General features: G+C 40.1%; 2 protein-coding genes across 4 annotated transcripts in view; both read left to right on the plus strand.

Annotated features, from left to right (window-relative positions):
* The window catches only part of htr2cl1 (5-hydroxytryptamine (serotonin) receptor 2C, G protein-coupled-like 1), a 127843-nt gene extending 114880 nt beyond the window's left edge, over positions 1–12963 (plus strand). The window contains exons 6-9 of the mRNA XM_065950714.1: positions 5077–5240; positions 5366–5519; positions 6493–6728; positions 7388–12963. Of these exons, the coding sequence (XP_065806786.1) occupies positions 5077–5240; positions 5366–5519; positions 6493–6728; positions 7388–7963 (1130 nt within the window). The 3' untranslated portion in view covers positions 7964–12963. The remainder of the gene's footprint in view (positions 1–5076; positions 5241–5365; positions 5520–6492; positions 6729–7387) is intronic.
* A 3464-nt stretch (positions 12964–16427) lies between these two features.
* The window catches only part of zgc:109889 (uncharacterized protein LOC553542 homolog), a 39578-nt gene continuing 37123 nt past the window's right edge, over positions 16428–18882 (plus strand). For 2 of the 3 annotated variants that reach the window (XM_065950477.1, XM_065950479.1), the window contains exon 1: positions 16429–16777. The gene's annotated coding sequence lies outside the window, so the exon portion shown is untranslated. Of the gene's footprint in view, positions 16784–18882 lie in introns of all 3 variants that reach the window. The other variant, XM_065950478.1, reaches the window with a different exon arrangement.

The following is an 18882-nucleotide window of genomic DNA, read 5'->3' on the forward strand; positions in this document are numbered from 1 at the left end:
TCCGTTTAAAAAGGGACGTGTAGAGTGAGATATTCCTTCCATGAAGCTCTTTTAGAATATATTTCCTATCATCAGTGGCACCCAATGGTGAGAAATAACTCTTCTTCCTACTGTTAGTAAGTGATCATGATGTACGAGATTACCTCTCAAAAGCAGCATTGATAGATGGAGATGATTGACACATAAAGAGACCAGGTTGTGAGCCAACTTCCTCGCATGGCATTTCTTGACCCTTCAGAACACAAGACCCCTCAGCATGGGCTACAGCCCAGAGTAGTTTGTTGCTGAACTGGCTAACATCTTGTAGCTTAATTAAGGCAGAATGTGCCAATATATTTCAATAATTATACATTTCAATGACCCCATTTGAATTCCATGCCACCCCACATTGGGTGAAAGCCTGCCTTAGAAGGTTCTGCCTGACTGAGGTCCTCCCGGGTCTTCTGTTATCAAGAATTAGAAAGGAAACCCCAACAGAAGAGATGTTCTGTGCCTTTCTTTGCCTTTTCATTGCTTCCCTCCTCTGCCCCTTCTTCAGACCTCTAGTACCAATCTAGACAAAACCGTTTCATCTTTCGCTATAACATTTGAAATGCAAACAAGTGGTCATTTACATTACCTTATATTGAAGTTGTCAAAAAAGCTGCCTTTGAGTCATTTGGGACATATCCAAGTCAGGTTTCCTCAGTACCTGTTCTTATCTAGTTATTTTATCCTTAGTTTTTGGATTGTGGGATAGGAGTGGGGGAGGGAGTCATGTTGTTGCTGTTTGATTAAATGTTACTTCCGACACATTCAAGTCTTGCTTAAGCCGTCTACATTTCTGCATATCAAGGGCTGAGTTAACCAACGTGGCAGCTGAGAAGTCCATCTAGACTGCAAAAGCAGCCGATGACCATGCCAGGCCATGTCTCAGTGGAATCAGTGCTGAAAATAACCTTCATTATTCCCCATTTTCTCTCATTTATTCTCACCTTCCCTTCGTGACCCCAATGGTTTTAAGGTGATGAAAGCACTGAGGTGAATCACAGCTTTCCTTTAGATTCACCTGACTGGTCTACATGAGGAAAACAGCAGCTGGATGTAATTATTTATTCCCTTTGTGTTGTGCATGTTAAAACCTATAATTACTCTCTCCATTCAGAAGCAAATCATCCCGCCTGGCAGACATGTTTACTACCCTGGGAACATCTGTTCAGCAAACCTTTTGAAACTGCCTTAAAGCCAGATTGTTTGAATCTTGAAATATATAAACTTCCCTTTAAAAAAAGAAAGAAATAGTGAATTGGATTAGTTGAATGAATGAGCAGTAAAACAAACGTTTGCCCACTTGGTTGGGTATTATCACAAGCTTATATTATCCAATTTAAGTTGCAGGATATCAGACCAAAATTCTCAAAACACACCAACTCCATCGTACTGACACTAAGGCACATGTAATCAATGTCTGTTTTGAAGAATTGATTGTCAGGCTACTTGATAGTAGCCGCACCGAGATGAAACTTGGTCTTGTCAGGACATAAACAACATTGTAGTATGCATGAACAGATTAAGTGGATCTGAAGTTCCCTTTTCCTCTGCAGCCCTACACAACTGGCTACGTTTGAATGATAACAAATCTGCCCACTTTACTGTTGGCATTTCCTTGACCCCTGTGATTGAGGTCTGAGAGAGCTTACAGCGATCCATGCCGGAGGATTAACAAGGAAACATCCAACAGAAGAATCCTGCAGCCAATCTCTCTGGTGACTCAGAGAATGTTTCCTGCTGACGTGTGTCCGGTATGATAGCAGCATGAACGTTATAAAACACTATCCAGTCCCTGATTGTGTTCCCATAATCTCTAAATATCTTAAATGAACTGTGCATTTGTATTATTTACAGTGAATTTGCAATGGCTGTCTTTATTTTAAGTTGAGTCTAATCATATGGAAATATTTTCTCGAAGTGTTACTATATTAAAAGACATATTCTAATGCTGAATAGCCTACAATGATTATAATAGATAGACGTAATCACAAAGAAAACATTTCAGAGCAGCTGATACAATGATTTTCCTGATCTCCCTCTGCAGGTACAATAATCTTCCACCGGCAGTACTACCTCCAGCTGCGATCTGCCACAGAGCCAGTGCGTTTGCATACCACGTTATTTTTCCCGTTGTGAGCTCTGTGGAGTTAGAAAGTAGGAGAGCGGCTTTGGCTTTGGCAGATAAATATTACCCACTGAGGGAATGAAATCTCCTGCATTTACACTTTAAATGACACAATATTAGGCAAACATGTGTTTGGTGTAAAAATACAATATACATGCTATTTCTACCTCTGATTCAAAGTGTTAGGAGTGATTGCATGTTTTAGTTTAAAGTATGACCAATATAGTGCCACCAGTTCTCTGGTTAACCAGTAGAAACTGTTCCAAAATGCAAAAGAACAGAACATTTATTTCGTCTGTGAATGTGATGTACAGTAAGTCCTTACTACTGTTGTGTTTGGCACCTGTGGACTAATGGGGCCTTATTTTCCTACCAAAGGGGTAAATGTGATAAGGTGACCCTTAGGGCGCCTTTCAGGTTGACCATGTGCCCTTTAGGTTTCCCTTCCAGTGGAGAAATTGTAACAAAGTGTTGCTTCCCTTGAATGCCCTTCTGGTAGGAAAGGGGTCGTAAAGTGCTGTTTATATGTCTTATGTGTTTATGTGATGAAGGGCTCTCTGGGGTGTCCTGCCAATGGGGGAAAACATAAATGTGTCCTTCCATGGCGAATACACAATCGAAGCTTCAGAGGACAAATCTTAATAGATGCCTCAAGAGTGTCCTTCCAATGTAAAAAAACATCTTCGAATGAACAGTAGGGTGCTCTGCCAGGTTGGAAAAGATGTAAGAGTGACGTCCAGGGTGTCCTTCAAATTGAAAAATATGGTAGAGCGCCCTTTTTTGTTGCCCTTTAAGTGGAGAAACGAAAGTAATGCTCCCTCTGGTGTCCTCCCAATGGAATATAAATAATGGTGCTCTCTAGGGTTACCTTTCAATAGAGAGAAAACAAGATTGTTCCTACCAGGTTTCTCTTCCAATGGATTAATTATGATAGAATGCCCTCATGTGTGTCCTTGCAGCGGGGATTATTGAACATAGTTCCTGGTGAGGTGCTTTGAAAGTGGAGTTGAAGGTTGAATAACTTCTCTGTAGCGAGACCATCCAGTGGAGAAACCCCAAAAGATGCCTCAAGAGAGTCCTTCCAATGGAGAAAACATGGAGTGACCACTAGGGAGAATACCGGCGGAGAAATTGTGATTGCAGGGTTTCTTTCCAGTGGAGAAAGCACAAAGCAGCTCCCTACATGCAGCTTTAGAACTTTTGGTGTGACTGCTGGTCCCAATTGCTTACGACTGATGACTTTTGGCCTACGTCAAATCCGACTCAGGAAATGTCAAGGACAGACATAACAAAATAGGTAGCTTACAACATATACTTTTTCCTAGGGATGCCTCGGTTCAGCATTGGTGTTGGTCAATATTCGCCCCATTGGCAGACATCGGCACATCCGCAAATAACGTGGCATGAACCGATGTCAGTGGCCACTGTTTATTGTTATTGTGCCAAATCAATTGAATGCTGGCATCCAGTACACCTAATTACTGATTCAGAGATCATGCTTTTTATTGGGCAGATGAAGTCACCTGTTGAACAAAATCTGACTGGTTTTCATTGTCAAACATGAGAGAAAATGGTGGAATTGGTAATCTGCTAAATTATCGGTATTGGCCCTGATTTTCCCAATCGGTGCCTCTCTACTTTTTTACAGGATGCTACTTTTATACAATCAGGGTGAACCAACTCATTTAATTCTCCTGCACTTACCGTTTGAAACTGTGTGAATGAATCATGACTCTACCATTAGTAGACTGGACTCATTAGTCAGAAATGTTTTCACATCTCAACTTATTCGGACATCGACTGAAGAAAATGTTTCCAATTAATGCAAACAAATTCATCCTCTCGGGGCAGTGTGAGTTCAGTCATTTGCAACGATTGCATTAGGGAGCTCCTCTGCTCCAAATTGGGTTTTGATGTCGGCCCGGTCACCAGCTGTGCAAGAGAAAATGATGTGCCTTTCCCTCTAAATGAATTATATCAGCCCACACTGAGGGGGCGGGGGACTGAGATGTCCTGTCTGTGAAACACTCCTAGAGCAGAAAACCTGGAGATGTTTTTTGTCCTCAGTGTGTGTAGTGTTCTCAGCCAAGTCCAGGTCAGTGAGCACTTTGAACAGAAAAGCTTTTTGAAATCCGAAGCGGCACATTAGTCAGCGTTATTATCATAGGTCACCAAACCAGCTCAGCCTCGACAGATTCACTCTCACCTCAGTCTTTTGTCAGCCAGTTTCCTCTAACAGCACCAAAGCAGCTATTAAAACTCCATGAACATCCATTACACAATGAAAGAATCTAGTTGTAAACTGATTTATAGCAGGTGGAGCTTTCAAATTTAAATTTTAAATGTGTGTTAAGCTGCTGATACTTCTCACCCTTGTGATAGTGAAAATGTGGTCTGAACAACATGAAGACACCTAATCACATGAGAATTGGTGGAAAATGAAGTAATTGGCTTTTAATGAAAAATCCAATGTGTCTTGTGATCGTTATGTGGAAACAACTGAGCAATTTACAGCCAGGATTTTTAGATTAAATGAGCAAAATGTCCCCTGTGTTTGGTTTAAAGTCAATTTAACCATAAAATGAAGCAGAAACAACTTTTACTGTCTGACTAAATAGTTCACAGTTAAATCAATCTCCAGAGAAATAATTCTGCATTTGTGAAATTTTTACGTCACCTTCAAACAAACAAGGGAATGTTTGGGATTGTGTTGAAGATCAGGGCGCCGTTTCCCTGTAATCATAGAGCGAGTTATGTTACAATATTGAGGGTGTTAAAGGTACAATATGTAGATTCCACCACCAGGGGGCTCTCGATCAATACTACAATGTCGTGTTTTGCAAAAAAACAGGAAGAGATGGTCCTGAATGAAATATGACAAGTGATTATTTTTTAACAGCGCCTCATCTCTCCGTCTCAAGGTGTGTCGATGCCTATCCCGGTGATCGGCCTCCACAACGAGGACAAGGTCTTCGTCAACGGCAGCTGTGTCCTCAACGAGGAGCGCTTCATGCTGATTGGCTCCTTCGTGGCCTTCTTCATCCCACTGGTCATAATGGTGGTGACATACTGCCTCACCATTCAGGTAGTCAAGGCCGTCTGCGCCCTCCAAACACTTTTTTATCCTCTGTTAAACTTTATTTTTTCTTTTCACAATAATAAGCGCTTCCTCTTCCTGCTCCTTTTTTCTTCGTTCTCTTTGCTCCCCAGGTGCTTCAGAGGCAGGCCACTGTCTTCCTGTGCGAATCGAAAACCTCCTCCCAGCAGCCTTTGCACACACCAGCAATGTCAAATACTTTAAAGCCGCCTACCAGCACCTTCAGCATTCCTCAGATCAACACACTTGCTCCTTCAGACTCAGAAGGTAAAAAAAAAATCACTTTTAATCAAGGAGTCAGAAATACCCATATGTTTGTTTTACTGTCGAATGGAGGGAAAAACAATTATTGGCGTTGGTTTTTAATAACCCTTCTGAAGTGCCTTATGTTGGTATTTTATCTTTCTCTTCTCATTCAGGAGTTTTAATCTCTCCACAAGCTTTAAAGAAAACTAAATTAAACAAATAAGTTGCTCAAACAGCATGACTGATTTTCTGTTTGTGTTTTCCACTCTTGAGAAATGCTAGCTTGGAAGTGATTGGATGGTGATGTTATCTGTTTAAGGAGCACACTATTAGCAGTTTCCGGGGTCATGGGTAACGAAAAAAGAACCATCTAATAGCTAGCTGGCAAAATTGACAGTTATAGGCTTAATATTTTATTGGCAAAAGTTATTCCTCAAGGTCAGGGGCGTCATGCAAGCCAAAATTCTGGGATGAGGGGGGCTAAGTTAAAGTGGGGTCAAGGGGCCCATTTCAGAAAAAAAATGGGAAGAATTATAACATTTTCTGCATTTTTAAACAGTTATACTCAAAAGGCAAAATGGGTATTATTTCTTGATCAGTCTGAAAATCCAAGCAAAATGACTCTCATCCTAATCGGTAATTTTTTCATAGCTTATTTGCCAAATATCTTCCATACTTTAAATGGGCATGACGCCTCTGCTCAAAGTACATATTCCTTAAAAAAAAAACCCTGTTTAAAAAGAAAACTCACATAATTGTTGTTTCAGGGAAAAAATCTGCAGCATTTTTTCAACCAATCATCTCAATCTTTATTTGTATAGTGTCAACTCATAACAAATGTAATCCCAAGACAAGTCTTTAAAACGGGGCTAACCATACTGTTTGTTAAATAATCTGATGTGGTAACCAAGTTGGAAGGAGTCCTACTGACAACAGAAAAGTCTGATCTACTTGCACCCCTATATCCTTGACTCTATATTTGCCTCTCCCACAGAGCTAAAGCCCCCGCCTCTCCAGAGCAGAAGGAACACCTTAAGCTGTCTTAAAGGCGCAGAGCCCGTCATGCTGCTCAGCGTCTCCACGCCAGACAGCCTCAGCATCATCCCCAGCTCTGAAGTGGCGTCTCAGCTCAGCTCACCAGTAGCGGGGCCTTCGCGGAGCGACGCCGCAGGTTGCAGTGGGCGGCGGGGGATGATGCAGGCCATAAAGAACGAGAGGCGGGCCTCCAAGGTGAGAGTTAAGAGCTGAGAGTTACAGCCCAGTGCTTATCGGGTGATTTAAGGTAAAGTCGTTTCAGGTCTCTTAAGGCATGTGGTGTTACTGCTCTATAAGGTTTCCCAGAGCTGCACGACTGGGGATCATCAGCGTACTAACACTTTGCACATTACAGTCTTTTTAAGCTGCTAACAGTTTACATAAGAAAGCAATGACTACAGCTTTAGAATATGTTTCTTCAAAGGGAATCAAACTTCCAGTGTGCTTCATATTGCTCTTATATTTCCTTATGTTTATATTTAAGGCTTGCACCAATACCAGTTGATTTGTTAACCAGCTAATGGTATTCATACGGCTGTTTTTGAAGACATTTTCTTCAAAGAAACCCCCAGACTTTTTTAACCGAGTTTGAAACATCTCCTCTGAAAAAGGCGCTTCTAGCAGCGTCAAAAGATATGAAGCAGGAGTGGAAGAGGGCACAGTGGGTGATCCGCATCGGCTTTCACATGAATGCTAGATGAAGACCAAAGCACTTTCATATCTATATCAAAAATTTAAAATCCCAGTCGGAACGGTACACTTAAAAAAAGATATTAAAGAACATCAATCTATGTGATCTTATCTGAACTTCTTCCATCGTTATCCATTTTGTTTTTTCTTCTTTACTTTTACAGGTCTTAGGGATCGTCTTCTTCCTCTTCCTCATCATGTGGTGTCCCTTCTTCATCACCAACGTCACCTTCGTCCTGTGCCGGGGCTCCTGCAACGAGTCGCTGCTCAACGACCTCCTCAACGTCTTCGTGTGGGTGGGCTACATCTCCTCGGGGGTCAACCCTCTGGTCTACACCCTCTTCAACAAGACCTACAGGAGAGCGTTCTCCAGCTACATCCGGTGCCGGTACAAGGCGGGGGCCAATGCAGCGGGGCAGAGTTGCAAAACCCTCCTGGTGTCCCCGCCGTGCCCGTCCCAGTCCGTGACTCCTCTCCTGATGGGCGGTCATGGGAAAGCGGGCATGGACCGCAACAGTAACTGTCGGAACGGCGGCAGGGGGGACAACGGGAGGCTGGCGGTGGACCCGGACGACATGACGGACGACGACGGGACACAAATCGGAACAGTGACACAAAGCCTCTCCGAGTGCCACAACATTGGGATGCTTTCGGAAACGGAGCCGGAAACGGAGGTGGAGCAGGAGCTGTCACTCATCAGCTACAGCCCCGCCTCCAGAGAACACACAAGCAGCGTGTGACTGTACTTTTTTTTAGTTTGAGCTACATCTTCTATTTGAAAACCTGCAGATTCTGGGCCAAGAGGAAATTTGCCGATGATGAGTTTTTTTAGTTGGTGATTATTGGCACAGGATGGAGGATGGGAACCTAATCCCAAGTCGACCAATTGGATGGAAAACCACCAATTACTTGGGGTCAAATTGTTGGTTTTTACACAAAAAAAAAAGGCGAACAGGTGCTCTGAGGGAACAGAATGAGATGGACTTCAGCAGAAATCCAAAAGAACTTAGTCTCATTGTTGACCTGGGATGAAGTCAAAGGCCCTCGATAGAGTCCTAATGATGCAGGTTACAGAGTGATGAGGTCTAAATGGAGTCAAACTATAACTTCAAGCCTCCAGTCCAAGACTCCGCACCAAGCAAAACCAAACCAAAATCTATTTTTGTGCCGGGTCAAGCTTGACATTAACGGTCCTAAAAATATATATCTGAATGAACCTTTCCAGCATGTATAATCAAACTATTCAACCGACAGAAATGAGTTTTCTTTTTTTCTCGAGAGGAAAACTTTCTCAAGGCTGCAGTCTAAAAGTTTGTCTGCAGAGGACTGAGAGATGAAGGAATGTACGACCACCGGGTCTCGGGTGGACTCACAGTGCCATCTGGTGGTGGCATGACACACAGATAGGTTGCATCCCCTTTGCATTGAACAAGGGGGTTTTAAAGAGCTAAAAAAATAAAAATAAAGAGAGGAAAAAAATGGCGCAGGCCTTTTGGTCCAATACACCTCGTCTGGCTCTTGCTTGTTTTGACCAAAAACATCGAATCAGAGTCCCAAAATCGAAAGGTTTCTACTGAAAACAAAGTCTGAAATAAGAGGGAGAAATCTCTTAGTAGTCATGTTGAAAATTAGATGTGAAGTTTGTAATGTAAGGGTGCACAAATGTTCCTAAGATGTCATTCTTTTAAGGGGAAAAAATATAGATTTATGACGTTTGGTTATTAATGTTAGTTTTATCGATTAGCTTTCATTGTTGCACATTTACCCCTTAAACCAAAATGAAGGTCCAAGTTTTTTTTTTTCTCATGTTACAATGAACGCTTTATTTCCCCCCCAAAAGAAATTAATTAACAAATCCCAGAAAATCATAAAAGCCACATTTTCTCACCAAGAATGAGACACTGAAATGTGCCCAAGCAGCTCTTCCTTAATTCCACCACATGCAGTGAATCAATCACAGTAATGAAGCAGAAAAGAGAAGTTAAGACATCAGCCCACAGCCTGTTAATCGTCCATCCAACAGTTATCAGCCTACTTGATATACATGTCATATTATCAGCTAACATCTTGGAATATTTTGCATCATCTGAGGGCAGAAAGAGGGCCGTTTAAGATTCATAGCATCGCCTCTAAAGGGTAATTTCTTTGACGACTGGAATAGAAAGTTCTCTATGCATGGTCAGCCATTAGTTCAGTTCTTTTCTCTCCAAAAAAAACCCTTTGTTTGTGTTGTTTATTTATCAAGCTCTGTAGGGCAAATTTCCTTCAAAATAAAATGCTGAAAGCCAGACAAGAGAATGTTCAAATTTAGGCAATGAGCGTTGGGTTTAAATATAGACTTTTACATGTGAGGGCCTTTGCTGATGGTTTCAAGGATGGAAACCTGTCCAACGTGTCAAAAATAATTGTCATTTTGACCTCTGACATCTAAGTCAGACTCTTTAATGTCCGACCGCTCTACAATTGGTTCAGCTTATGTCGTAAGATTCCATCAGTCGCATGAAACAGACAGGAAATCGATAGACTATGAGACAGACCCCTGACTCTATCAAGACGGGTCAGCAGGCCTCTCAACTCGGTCACTGATTTTTTTTTTTTTTTTTTGCCTTCCTCCCTCTCACATTCATCGATGTCTTGACAGGCCGTCTGATGCCTCCACACTGCGTCTCTATCAGCCAAAAATAACTGCAATGTAGTGCTTTAGAAAAATCATTAAATGTGTGGATACCTTCATAGATAAACAAGTTCAACCATGCTGCATCATCCCAAATGATTTCAATTCAGGAGATGCAAATTCAGAGAGTATGGAAAAGTCCAATCAGGATGGAAAGAAGCCAAAAGCCCCAAATACAAGTATGAACAGCAAACCTATGCTATGACACCACACTATATGATAAAATACGGTACGATACGATACACAATTCTTAATTCATTTGTTCTGAATTTGCAGTCTATTTCCTCAAATGGAAATTAATTTGGGCTGTTGCAGTATTTTTTCACTTCTCAACCACCATAGTTAAGAAATCCTTTAGGAAGATATAATTGGAATTCGTCGGCATACAGTGATTTGCTATGTCATGAAAGTTCAATAGAGGTAAATGGTTAAAAGTGAAATACATACAAGTCAATTAAGAGATCACTTAAAAAAGAGAAACCCAACCAACTTTCCTTTCAGATTCAGCTCAATCGTCCAACATCTAATTAGGATTGGGAGATCATTGGGGTTATCTTGGCTTGAACAGTGAGGTCATCTGGGTTGTCTTAGTTTCGGTGCTGAAGTCTTCAGGGTGTTTTCGTCATGATGGGTTTCTCTGAGGTTATTTTTGACTCTAGTGGTTAACTCATTTGAAGTCATGATGTCATCAGGGGGTATGTCAGCGAGAAACTATTATTTTTATCAGCTCCTTCTTAAATGCTTTATATGCGAAAATAACTCTGTGAGTCATGACTGTCTACAATGGGTGTAACACCCGAGTCCCACTGTCTGTGATACTTTCTGAGTTTTCAGAGTCCTATCTTCACTTTGTTTACATCGCCGGGACGGCCGGCCAACTCATCCCCTCGCGAATAAAAGTTGTTTAATAGAGGGACTAGAGAAAATAAGAATAATATATTGTACTCACTGCCTAACTGTGTTTCTAGATCACGCTCATTTCAGGTAAATTTACATGCAGTGTGAAGATACCAGCATAATAAAGATCGCTAGCATTAGCATGCTAACACTACAATGCACTGAGAGTTGTTTTGGTTTCATGCTGGCGACATCTGCTGGATCAAAAAATCGCATATAAAGCCTTTAAGGATGCATTTAGAATGCAGCCCGATGATACTATGATACTGAAAGATGCTTTCAAAATGCATTATGGGAATTGTAGTGCTTTTGGAGATGTACGCATGCTAAACCTTAAAAAGACAGGATATCCCCGCCTTCAACTGCTTTGATTTTGACGAATCTCTGTTGAGTTTATTTGTTTTAGTCCCGACACTTAATGGAATGCAACATGATTTTTTTTTTATGGCGTACCCTTTAATTGCAAAAAAAAAAAAAAAGATTGAATGACATATTTGATGTGTTTGTGTCTCTTCCTAACTAAGCTATAAAACAAAAAAATGGAATCCTCCCCAGTGATCAATCGATCATTTTGGTAATAATTCTTTCAGATTTAGGACATCAAAGAACTACCAGCACCTGAATGTACAACACTTTTTTTACCCATCATCTCCCATTTGAGGTCAAAAAGCAAACGTCAAAAGCCTGCGGTGGACCAATAGAATTCAAAGCCTGAGGTCTGCAGCCGCCTCTGCATTCAATTAGAATGAAACAAAACAACCGGGAGTCGCTTCATTCTGATTCAATGCCTCTCTGTATAATTGATCCACTATTTGTATGCTACAGGCTCACACAGTGGTCCTTTGCACCACTTCTCTCTCCACAAAGAGAGGTCTACATGAGCTAATGTCGACGAGCCGGCAACCACGGCTTGGCCTACAAATATCATGCATGTTTGAAGCGACGTTCAAAAAGGTCCTCTCTGCCTCACTTTTTTTGTTTTCTTGAAGGAATAAAACAGAGCAGGAGAGAGAGAACAAACGCAGGGCAATCGACAGAATGCATATTGCACACTGCAGTCATTTAATCTTTTATGAGAATGAAAGAATCCCAACAGGAACAAAACAAAAAAATCAGAGGACAAAATGGAGAAGAGAGGACTCTCTGAACGTTTTTTTCAAACGGGTCGCCTGATTTGATCCGTCCATCCAGGTGTGGTGCGAGCAAAGAGCTACAGCCGGGGCCAGCCAACTCAGTATGTCGCAATGTAATAATTACATGTTCCCCCCGTGTTGTTGCTGTGTGTGTCTACCAGACCTGGCTCAAAATTGCCATCTGAGATTGATTTAGTAACTTTTCTTGGGGTTTTTTATCGATCGTGTCTGGTGCAATGGATTGAATCAGTGGGGTCGTCCCCCGTAGATGCCAATCCTGTTCCGGCTTCGGGGGTCCAGACAGATGAAAGCAATCACTCAGTGAAGGTGTCTGAAAGAATTTCTGCTAATAATTCGATCCAGGTCTGGTGTGTGTAGAAATAGTTTGAGCCGTTTATTGACAGAGTTTTATCTTATTGGATTTAAGGAGGGCTCGTTTGGACTCTTTCAACATCCAGGACTATTTGTTGTTGGTTGCCAGGGTAACGTGTGGGGGTAGGAACAGCTTGAGAGAAATACATTTAAAAATGCTCTAACTTCCTGAATGAGATATTTGAGCTCAAACAATTGGAGAGCCATGGCCATCAAACGTTTTCATACAAACCTAGGGTACCTAAAGACGCCATTGACTCATCCGTCTCACTTTTCTTCCCAAACCCTGAAACTCTGTCACTAAACGCCTCTCTCAGAATTACAGCCAGAGCCGCAGCTTGTTCAAGAGTTTGGCAAATCCCCACATTGGACTCTTGACTCTTGAACCATCCGATGCTCGTGTGCATTGACGCGGATGGGGTTGTCTGGTTTGTCTCGCTCTTGTCTGATCCAACGCTCATTGGTTGGCATTAACTCTCTTTTATTTGTTTTTGTATGTTATGCAGTGGCTGTTTTTTTTATACCATTTTAATTGTGAATGTTTGTCTACGACATATCTTTCTTGAGTTTATACAATAATTCTGCCATCATCCACACAATGTATATTTTTCTTTTTTTTCTGTGTGATGCTGCTATTTATTTATTAAAATATTATTCTAATGTGTGGACAATTGTCATATTTGCATTTTAACTTTAATGCCCATCTTACATCTGCCCACAATGGACCAGACTCTCAGAGTCAGGTCTCTAAAACAGCTGATTCTTTAGAAGCTGAAGCAAAGCACCAGAAGCTGACTGCTTAGTTTGTGTGCCGCATGTACAGAGGCTGTAGCCCTTGAAGCGGGCGACCCAGGTTCGAATCTGGACTGTGGCTCCTTATCAAGTTAGAATTGCATTGCAGTAATTTACCGTTAAATTGAAGTAGTTTCAATAAAGTACTGTATTACAGTTTTACTGTGTTTATTACTGAGATAGACTGTATAATGGTTTATAGTATAACTATACTATAACTAATGTTATTTTCATAGTAATTTACCGTAAACAAACCGTCAAATAACAAATAACAGTTGTCTACCGTAAAATTTACGGTTGCCCAAATGTCTTATACATTGTCACCGTCTTTTTTAAGGTAAATTTCTGGCAACCACAACTGCCAGTATTTTACCGTAAATTTTACGGGGATTTTTTATTTTTTTCACAGTGCAACATGTGTCCAGCTGTTTAAGAATCAGGTTAGAAGCATGAGCAATTAGCAAAATTTAATAATATGCAATACCTGTGACGTCACGTGCTGACATGTCTTTTAGATCTTTATTCTCGCACTTCAGTTTCGTTGTAAAAATGTGCTTTATAAATATTCATCAGATATGCTACTTATAAGACAAGTTTTCTGCAGAAATGGATCAATAAAGGTTAGCCTATACATTTCTCATTGCACCCTCTAAAGGCAAAGAGCCATTGCCCTGCAGTTCAACAGAACTTAACAACCAGATGTAATGACCACAGACAGCCACAAGGGGGCAGCACATAGCATACTATCGCATTTAAAAGTGTGCTTCCACAAAGCACACAACATTTCCAATGATACTACAAATAACAAGAAGCACCAGGTGACTGTTTTATTGAACACTAAATGTAAGTTTTTTTTTTGTTAAAGGCCAAATTGGTTCTGCCTTTGATGATGACTGACCTGACCAGCCTGATGACAGGTAAAGTGTTAAATGTATAGAAGCTGCTCAGTTTAGCAGTAAAAGTTGTAGTAGAGTTAGAAGTGATCTTTAAATCCGTTACAGAGGTGGACGTTGTTGAAAGTCTTCATCAGCACCACGGATATAGTTCTCATGAGCATCTATTTTAATTCAGCACCATGGACAGCGACAGTCTCTGAGGAGGCTGAACCCTGCAGGAGATCCTTCTTGTGTCAAACACAGAGCAACAGCGCCGCCCAGAGGCGAACTGCAAAACATCAGCATCTATCTCTGAAGTACAGTTTTAGTCACAGAGACTTGGGTCCACACGATGGTCAAAATGTTGATATAGATGGAAGACTAGATTTAGTATTTACTGCATTAGTTATTAAAATTAACCCAGAGCTTTTTTGCGCCTTTATTGGAGAGACAGGACAGCGGATAGAGCAAGAAACCAGGGAGAGAGCGAGAGAGAGGAAAGGAGCCAAAGGTCGGATTCAAACCCGGGCAGTCCACTTTGAGGACTACAGCCTCTGTACATGGGGCGCACAAACTGACCACTCAGCCACCAGCGCCCCGAGAGTCACTGTTATGATTGGAGATTTCTGTTGTTTTTAAGATGATTGTGCATCTCAAGCCGTTAAAAAAGTAAAAGCCTTCTGTTCTGCCAAATTATAAGTCTAAAAAAATAGGTATTTCATTTGTTTGGGTTTTTTTTTGCACAAATGTACTAGATTTATTTTAACCTCAGCCTTTAATGCTGGAAAATGAAATCATAAATTGGTATTTATACATTTATAAAAGTAAATAAAAAATTCCAGCGACATGACCATTTGATGTAATCGCTATATTTCAACACTTCACCTGCAAGCTTTTAATGTCAGAATCGAGGACCTTCCCTCCAACTCAAAATGCGTATTACTCAACAAATGTTCAATGTTTTAAATTTTAAATAACAAGAAGAACATTTTAGTTACATCCATACACATTTACAAACATGTTCAAGATCCTTTACTATTAAAATAACGTGACAAAAAGTAAACTTGTCTGTTGTTCTTGGTTATAATCTCCATTTATTCATGTGTGAAATTACTGCATTAAAACGTCTTTGGCTTTTAATGCTACTGAAAAATATCTGTAGCGACTGTTTCGCTTACAGACCATAAATTAAAACACCCAGAGTGTTTTCATGTAAGTCTCGTACTCCCACAGGCCCGCAGCGGCGGCTCTGCCTCCGCCCGCTCACCCAATGGATGCTGCTCTTACGAGTGGGTGGTGGTCTCGGCTATCACCGGGAAACTTCGGGGGCGCATGCGCCGTTCCACCCATCTGCTGCTGCAGCTCCCTGCCTGGTCCGTTTGAGCCGACGGCGGCGTCAAGCTAGCGAGAGGTTCGACGAGAAATACGAACAGTCAGGATATTTAACATTCAATATAAAGTCACTCTACACCAATACTGTGGTTTTTAACAAATAGCTGAAAGTAATAATGTACAAAGCCTAAAAAATAGTAGTCATTTGGAGAGAGGTTTATTACAAGCGATAGTATTTGTGTATTAGTTTTAGCCAATTACTTTTAATTGGCTACAAACAATTCTGTTCTCGCGATATTTGTTAAATTTACAGTTTCCAGTTAAAAAGTAAACCTTGCTGAAATAAAGTCGTCAGGTAAACAGCCTGAAATAAATCTTAAAAGAATAAATTAAATTGATTTCTACATATTAAAATATTTAAAAAATATATAATAATAATAATAATAATAATAATAATAATAATAATAATAATAATAAAAAAAATAAAAAAATACAATTTAAATTAATTTCTACATATTAAAATATAAACAATAATAATAATAATAATAATAATAAAAAATAAAATATATTTTTTTAAAATTAATTTCTACATCTTAAAATATTTAAAATAATAATAATAAAATAGGGCTCTTTTAACTCCTGTTTTTGCCACTTAAATCAAAATAATTTGTATGGTAGAATTAAAATAAATTATTTGGATATTTATTTTTTATTTAATATTTAATATATTTCATATTTCTAATATTATATTTGTATTTTGTAATATTTAATATATTTACTATTATATTTTTATCATTTAATATATTTCATATTATATTTTTATCATTTAATATACTTTTTTATTATTTATTTATTTGTTAGAGACAGTGCATATTAATGAACAGTAAAAATGCCAGATTATAGCAGAAGTGCTAGTTTCCATTTGTTGTCCCAAGGCAGGTAACAGAGAAAGACAAATTACAAATAAAATACAAAGGCACAAGTGACATGACAAGCAGTGTATATGAAAATTAACGATGTCATTCAACCTCTTTTTTTTTTAAATGTTCCCATTTCTTGTCAGTTGTGAAATGTCGATGTTTCAAGACTTTTGTTTTGAAATCAAAACCGGAAGTCGTTTTTTTTTTTTTTTTTTACTACAGGCTCAACAGGCCTCAGCTTGACGCTCGGTGCGCTCGACGGACGCTGCCTTGGAAACGACATAAATCCAGACCACGCAGCTGGGTTGCGAGCAGGGACCCAGATTTCCTCACTTCAAAGGCTTCCGCTCCTCACCGCCTCCTCCTCCTCTTCCTCCTCCTCCTCCTCCTCCTCCTCCTCCACCTCTTCTCCATCCCTCCATCCATCAATCCATCCGGGCAGAAAACGCTGCAAACGCGAAACATGGACGATCAGGAATGAAATGCAGAGCGGCGGAGAAGAGACCTTTAAATAAGCCAGAGAAGAAGAAGAAGAAGAGGCCGCCGCCGCCGCAGACAGGTAAATGTGAGCGGATTTTAAATCGGCTTTTGCATGTGACAGCCATGGTGTGGACACATGCCTCCTATGGGTGCACGTACAAGGAGGGAGGGCGCGTTTGTTATTGTTGTTGCATGCTACACACACACACACACACACACACACACACACACAATGCACCCCCACTTAGATATGCATGCTTATTAATAAGAGCCTATTTATCTGCAAGGAGGCAGGTGTTACTCCCATTTTTCTTCCCTCCCTCCCTCGTCGTTTTTTTTTTGTGACGCCCTGGTCAGGTGTCTTTCTGTTCTGCACGTAAAAAAAAAAAAAGAAGATGTCACCAGTTGGTCGATGTGTCATTATGGCTGGATGGCGACTAGAAAGAGAGCAGCGGGGCTTATAATGCAGGAGGTGTGCAGAGGATTAGTCTGTGACAGGGAGCCATTCTGTCTGTCTGATGCTTAAATGGCGTTTTTTTTTTTTTTTTTTTTTTTTTGTGGTTTAGAGTTGGGTCCTCATCTACAGAATTAGCAGCCTTAAATATCTTTGTACCTGTGCACCTGTGTTATAAATCACTCTAGGTGTCTGTGTTTGAGGGCCTATAGGATGCACTGAAATTAAGGCTGCTCAATGAAGTACACTCAGTTTTCTGCACATTGCACATATTGCACAATTCAAGTTGACTTTTCTTTAAATTTTATTTTATTTACCATTTTGTTTTGCACCTTTTGCACAATTTAGAATTTATTACTGTAAATATTATTTATCTTATTTTACCTTATTTTATTTCATCTTATTTTACCTTATTTTATTTTATCTTATTTTATCTTATTTTATTTTATCTATTTTATTTTATTTTATCTTATTTTATTTTATCTATTTTATTTTATTTTATCTTATTTTATTTTATCTATTTTATTTTATTTTATCTTATTTTACCTTATTTTATTTTATCCATTTTTACCTTATTTTATTTTATCTATTTTATCTTATTTTATTTGATCTATTTTACCTTATTTTATCTTATTTGAACTATTTTACCTTATTTTATTTTATCCATTTTTACCTTATTTTATTTGATCTTATTTTACCTTATTTTGGTTGTATTGCACCGCGGGACGGAGACAAACGCAATTTCGATTCCACTGCATGTCTGGCACATTTTGAAATTGACAATAAAGTTGACTTTGAACTTGAACTAATTTCTTGTTATCTGGACGTGTAATATCTGCGGCCCTGGGCCTACAGATCCTCTTCTTACGATGTATGTAGCCATGATTGTTTGGTGAAAACTTCATTAAGAGTCAGATTGTTGTGATTTTTTAGTATAAATAGAAATCCTGATTCAGAGATTTGAATTACTCCCAATAAATGTGAATCATAGTGAAGTTGACATAGTGAATCTGTCAAAGTAGTTGCATATGATTCAATTTTGTGCAGCCCTGATTAAACTTAATGAAGCTCATTAGGAAATATAAATTCTTTTTGCTCTCGGTTGTGCTGAAGGTTCCTGGTTTGAATCCTCGTCTGACAGAACGTCTCTGTGTGGAGTTTGCATGTTCTCCTCATGCATGTGTGGGTTCTCCGGCTTCCTCCCACAGTCCAAACACATGCTGGTTATCTGGTGGGTGTTAGGTGTGCTCTGTTTTTATATGTCACCCCTTTGACTGTCTGGCGACCACTCCAGGGTGTTCCCCGCCCTCTCGCCCAATGACAGCAAGGTTTGTCTCCAGCCCCCTCCCCCGACTCTAACCTTTCCCGCCTCACTGTAACTTCACTGGCACATCACTTGGATCTTTGACCCACTGACCCCGACAATGAAGACGGGTCAGGAAACCTTCACCCCCGCGGCTCAGGGTCAGCTCGTCACTGAGAGACAAACTGTCTTCTGCAGCCGAACAATTAAAAGGGATACTTCACCCGTTGAAACATGAATCTAGGCTGCAGCCGTCTCGCCGGCTACATTTATATTTTTTTCCGCCATTATCAGCTTTCTCCATAGAGCCTGTTAGCATAGCTTCCAAGCACTTTGGCGGACATCAAAGTTTTTATTTTCTGGGAGTGAGTTCCCACCCACTGATCTGGTGATTGGTCTGTAGCTTCAGTGGTCGAAAATATGAATA

This window comes from Labrus bergylta, chromosome 22 (assembly GCF_963930695.1).
Source record: "Labrus bergylta chromosome 22, fLabBer1.1, whole genome shotgun sequence".
In the NCBI taxonomy this organism is placed as follows: domain Eukaryota; kingdom Metazoa; phylum Chordata; class Actinopteri; order Labriformes; family Labridae; genus Labrus; species Labrus bergylta.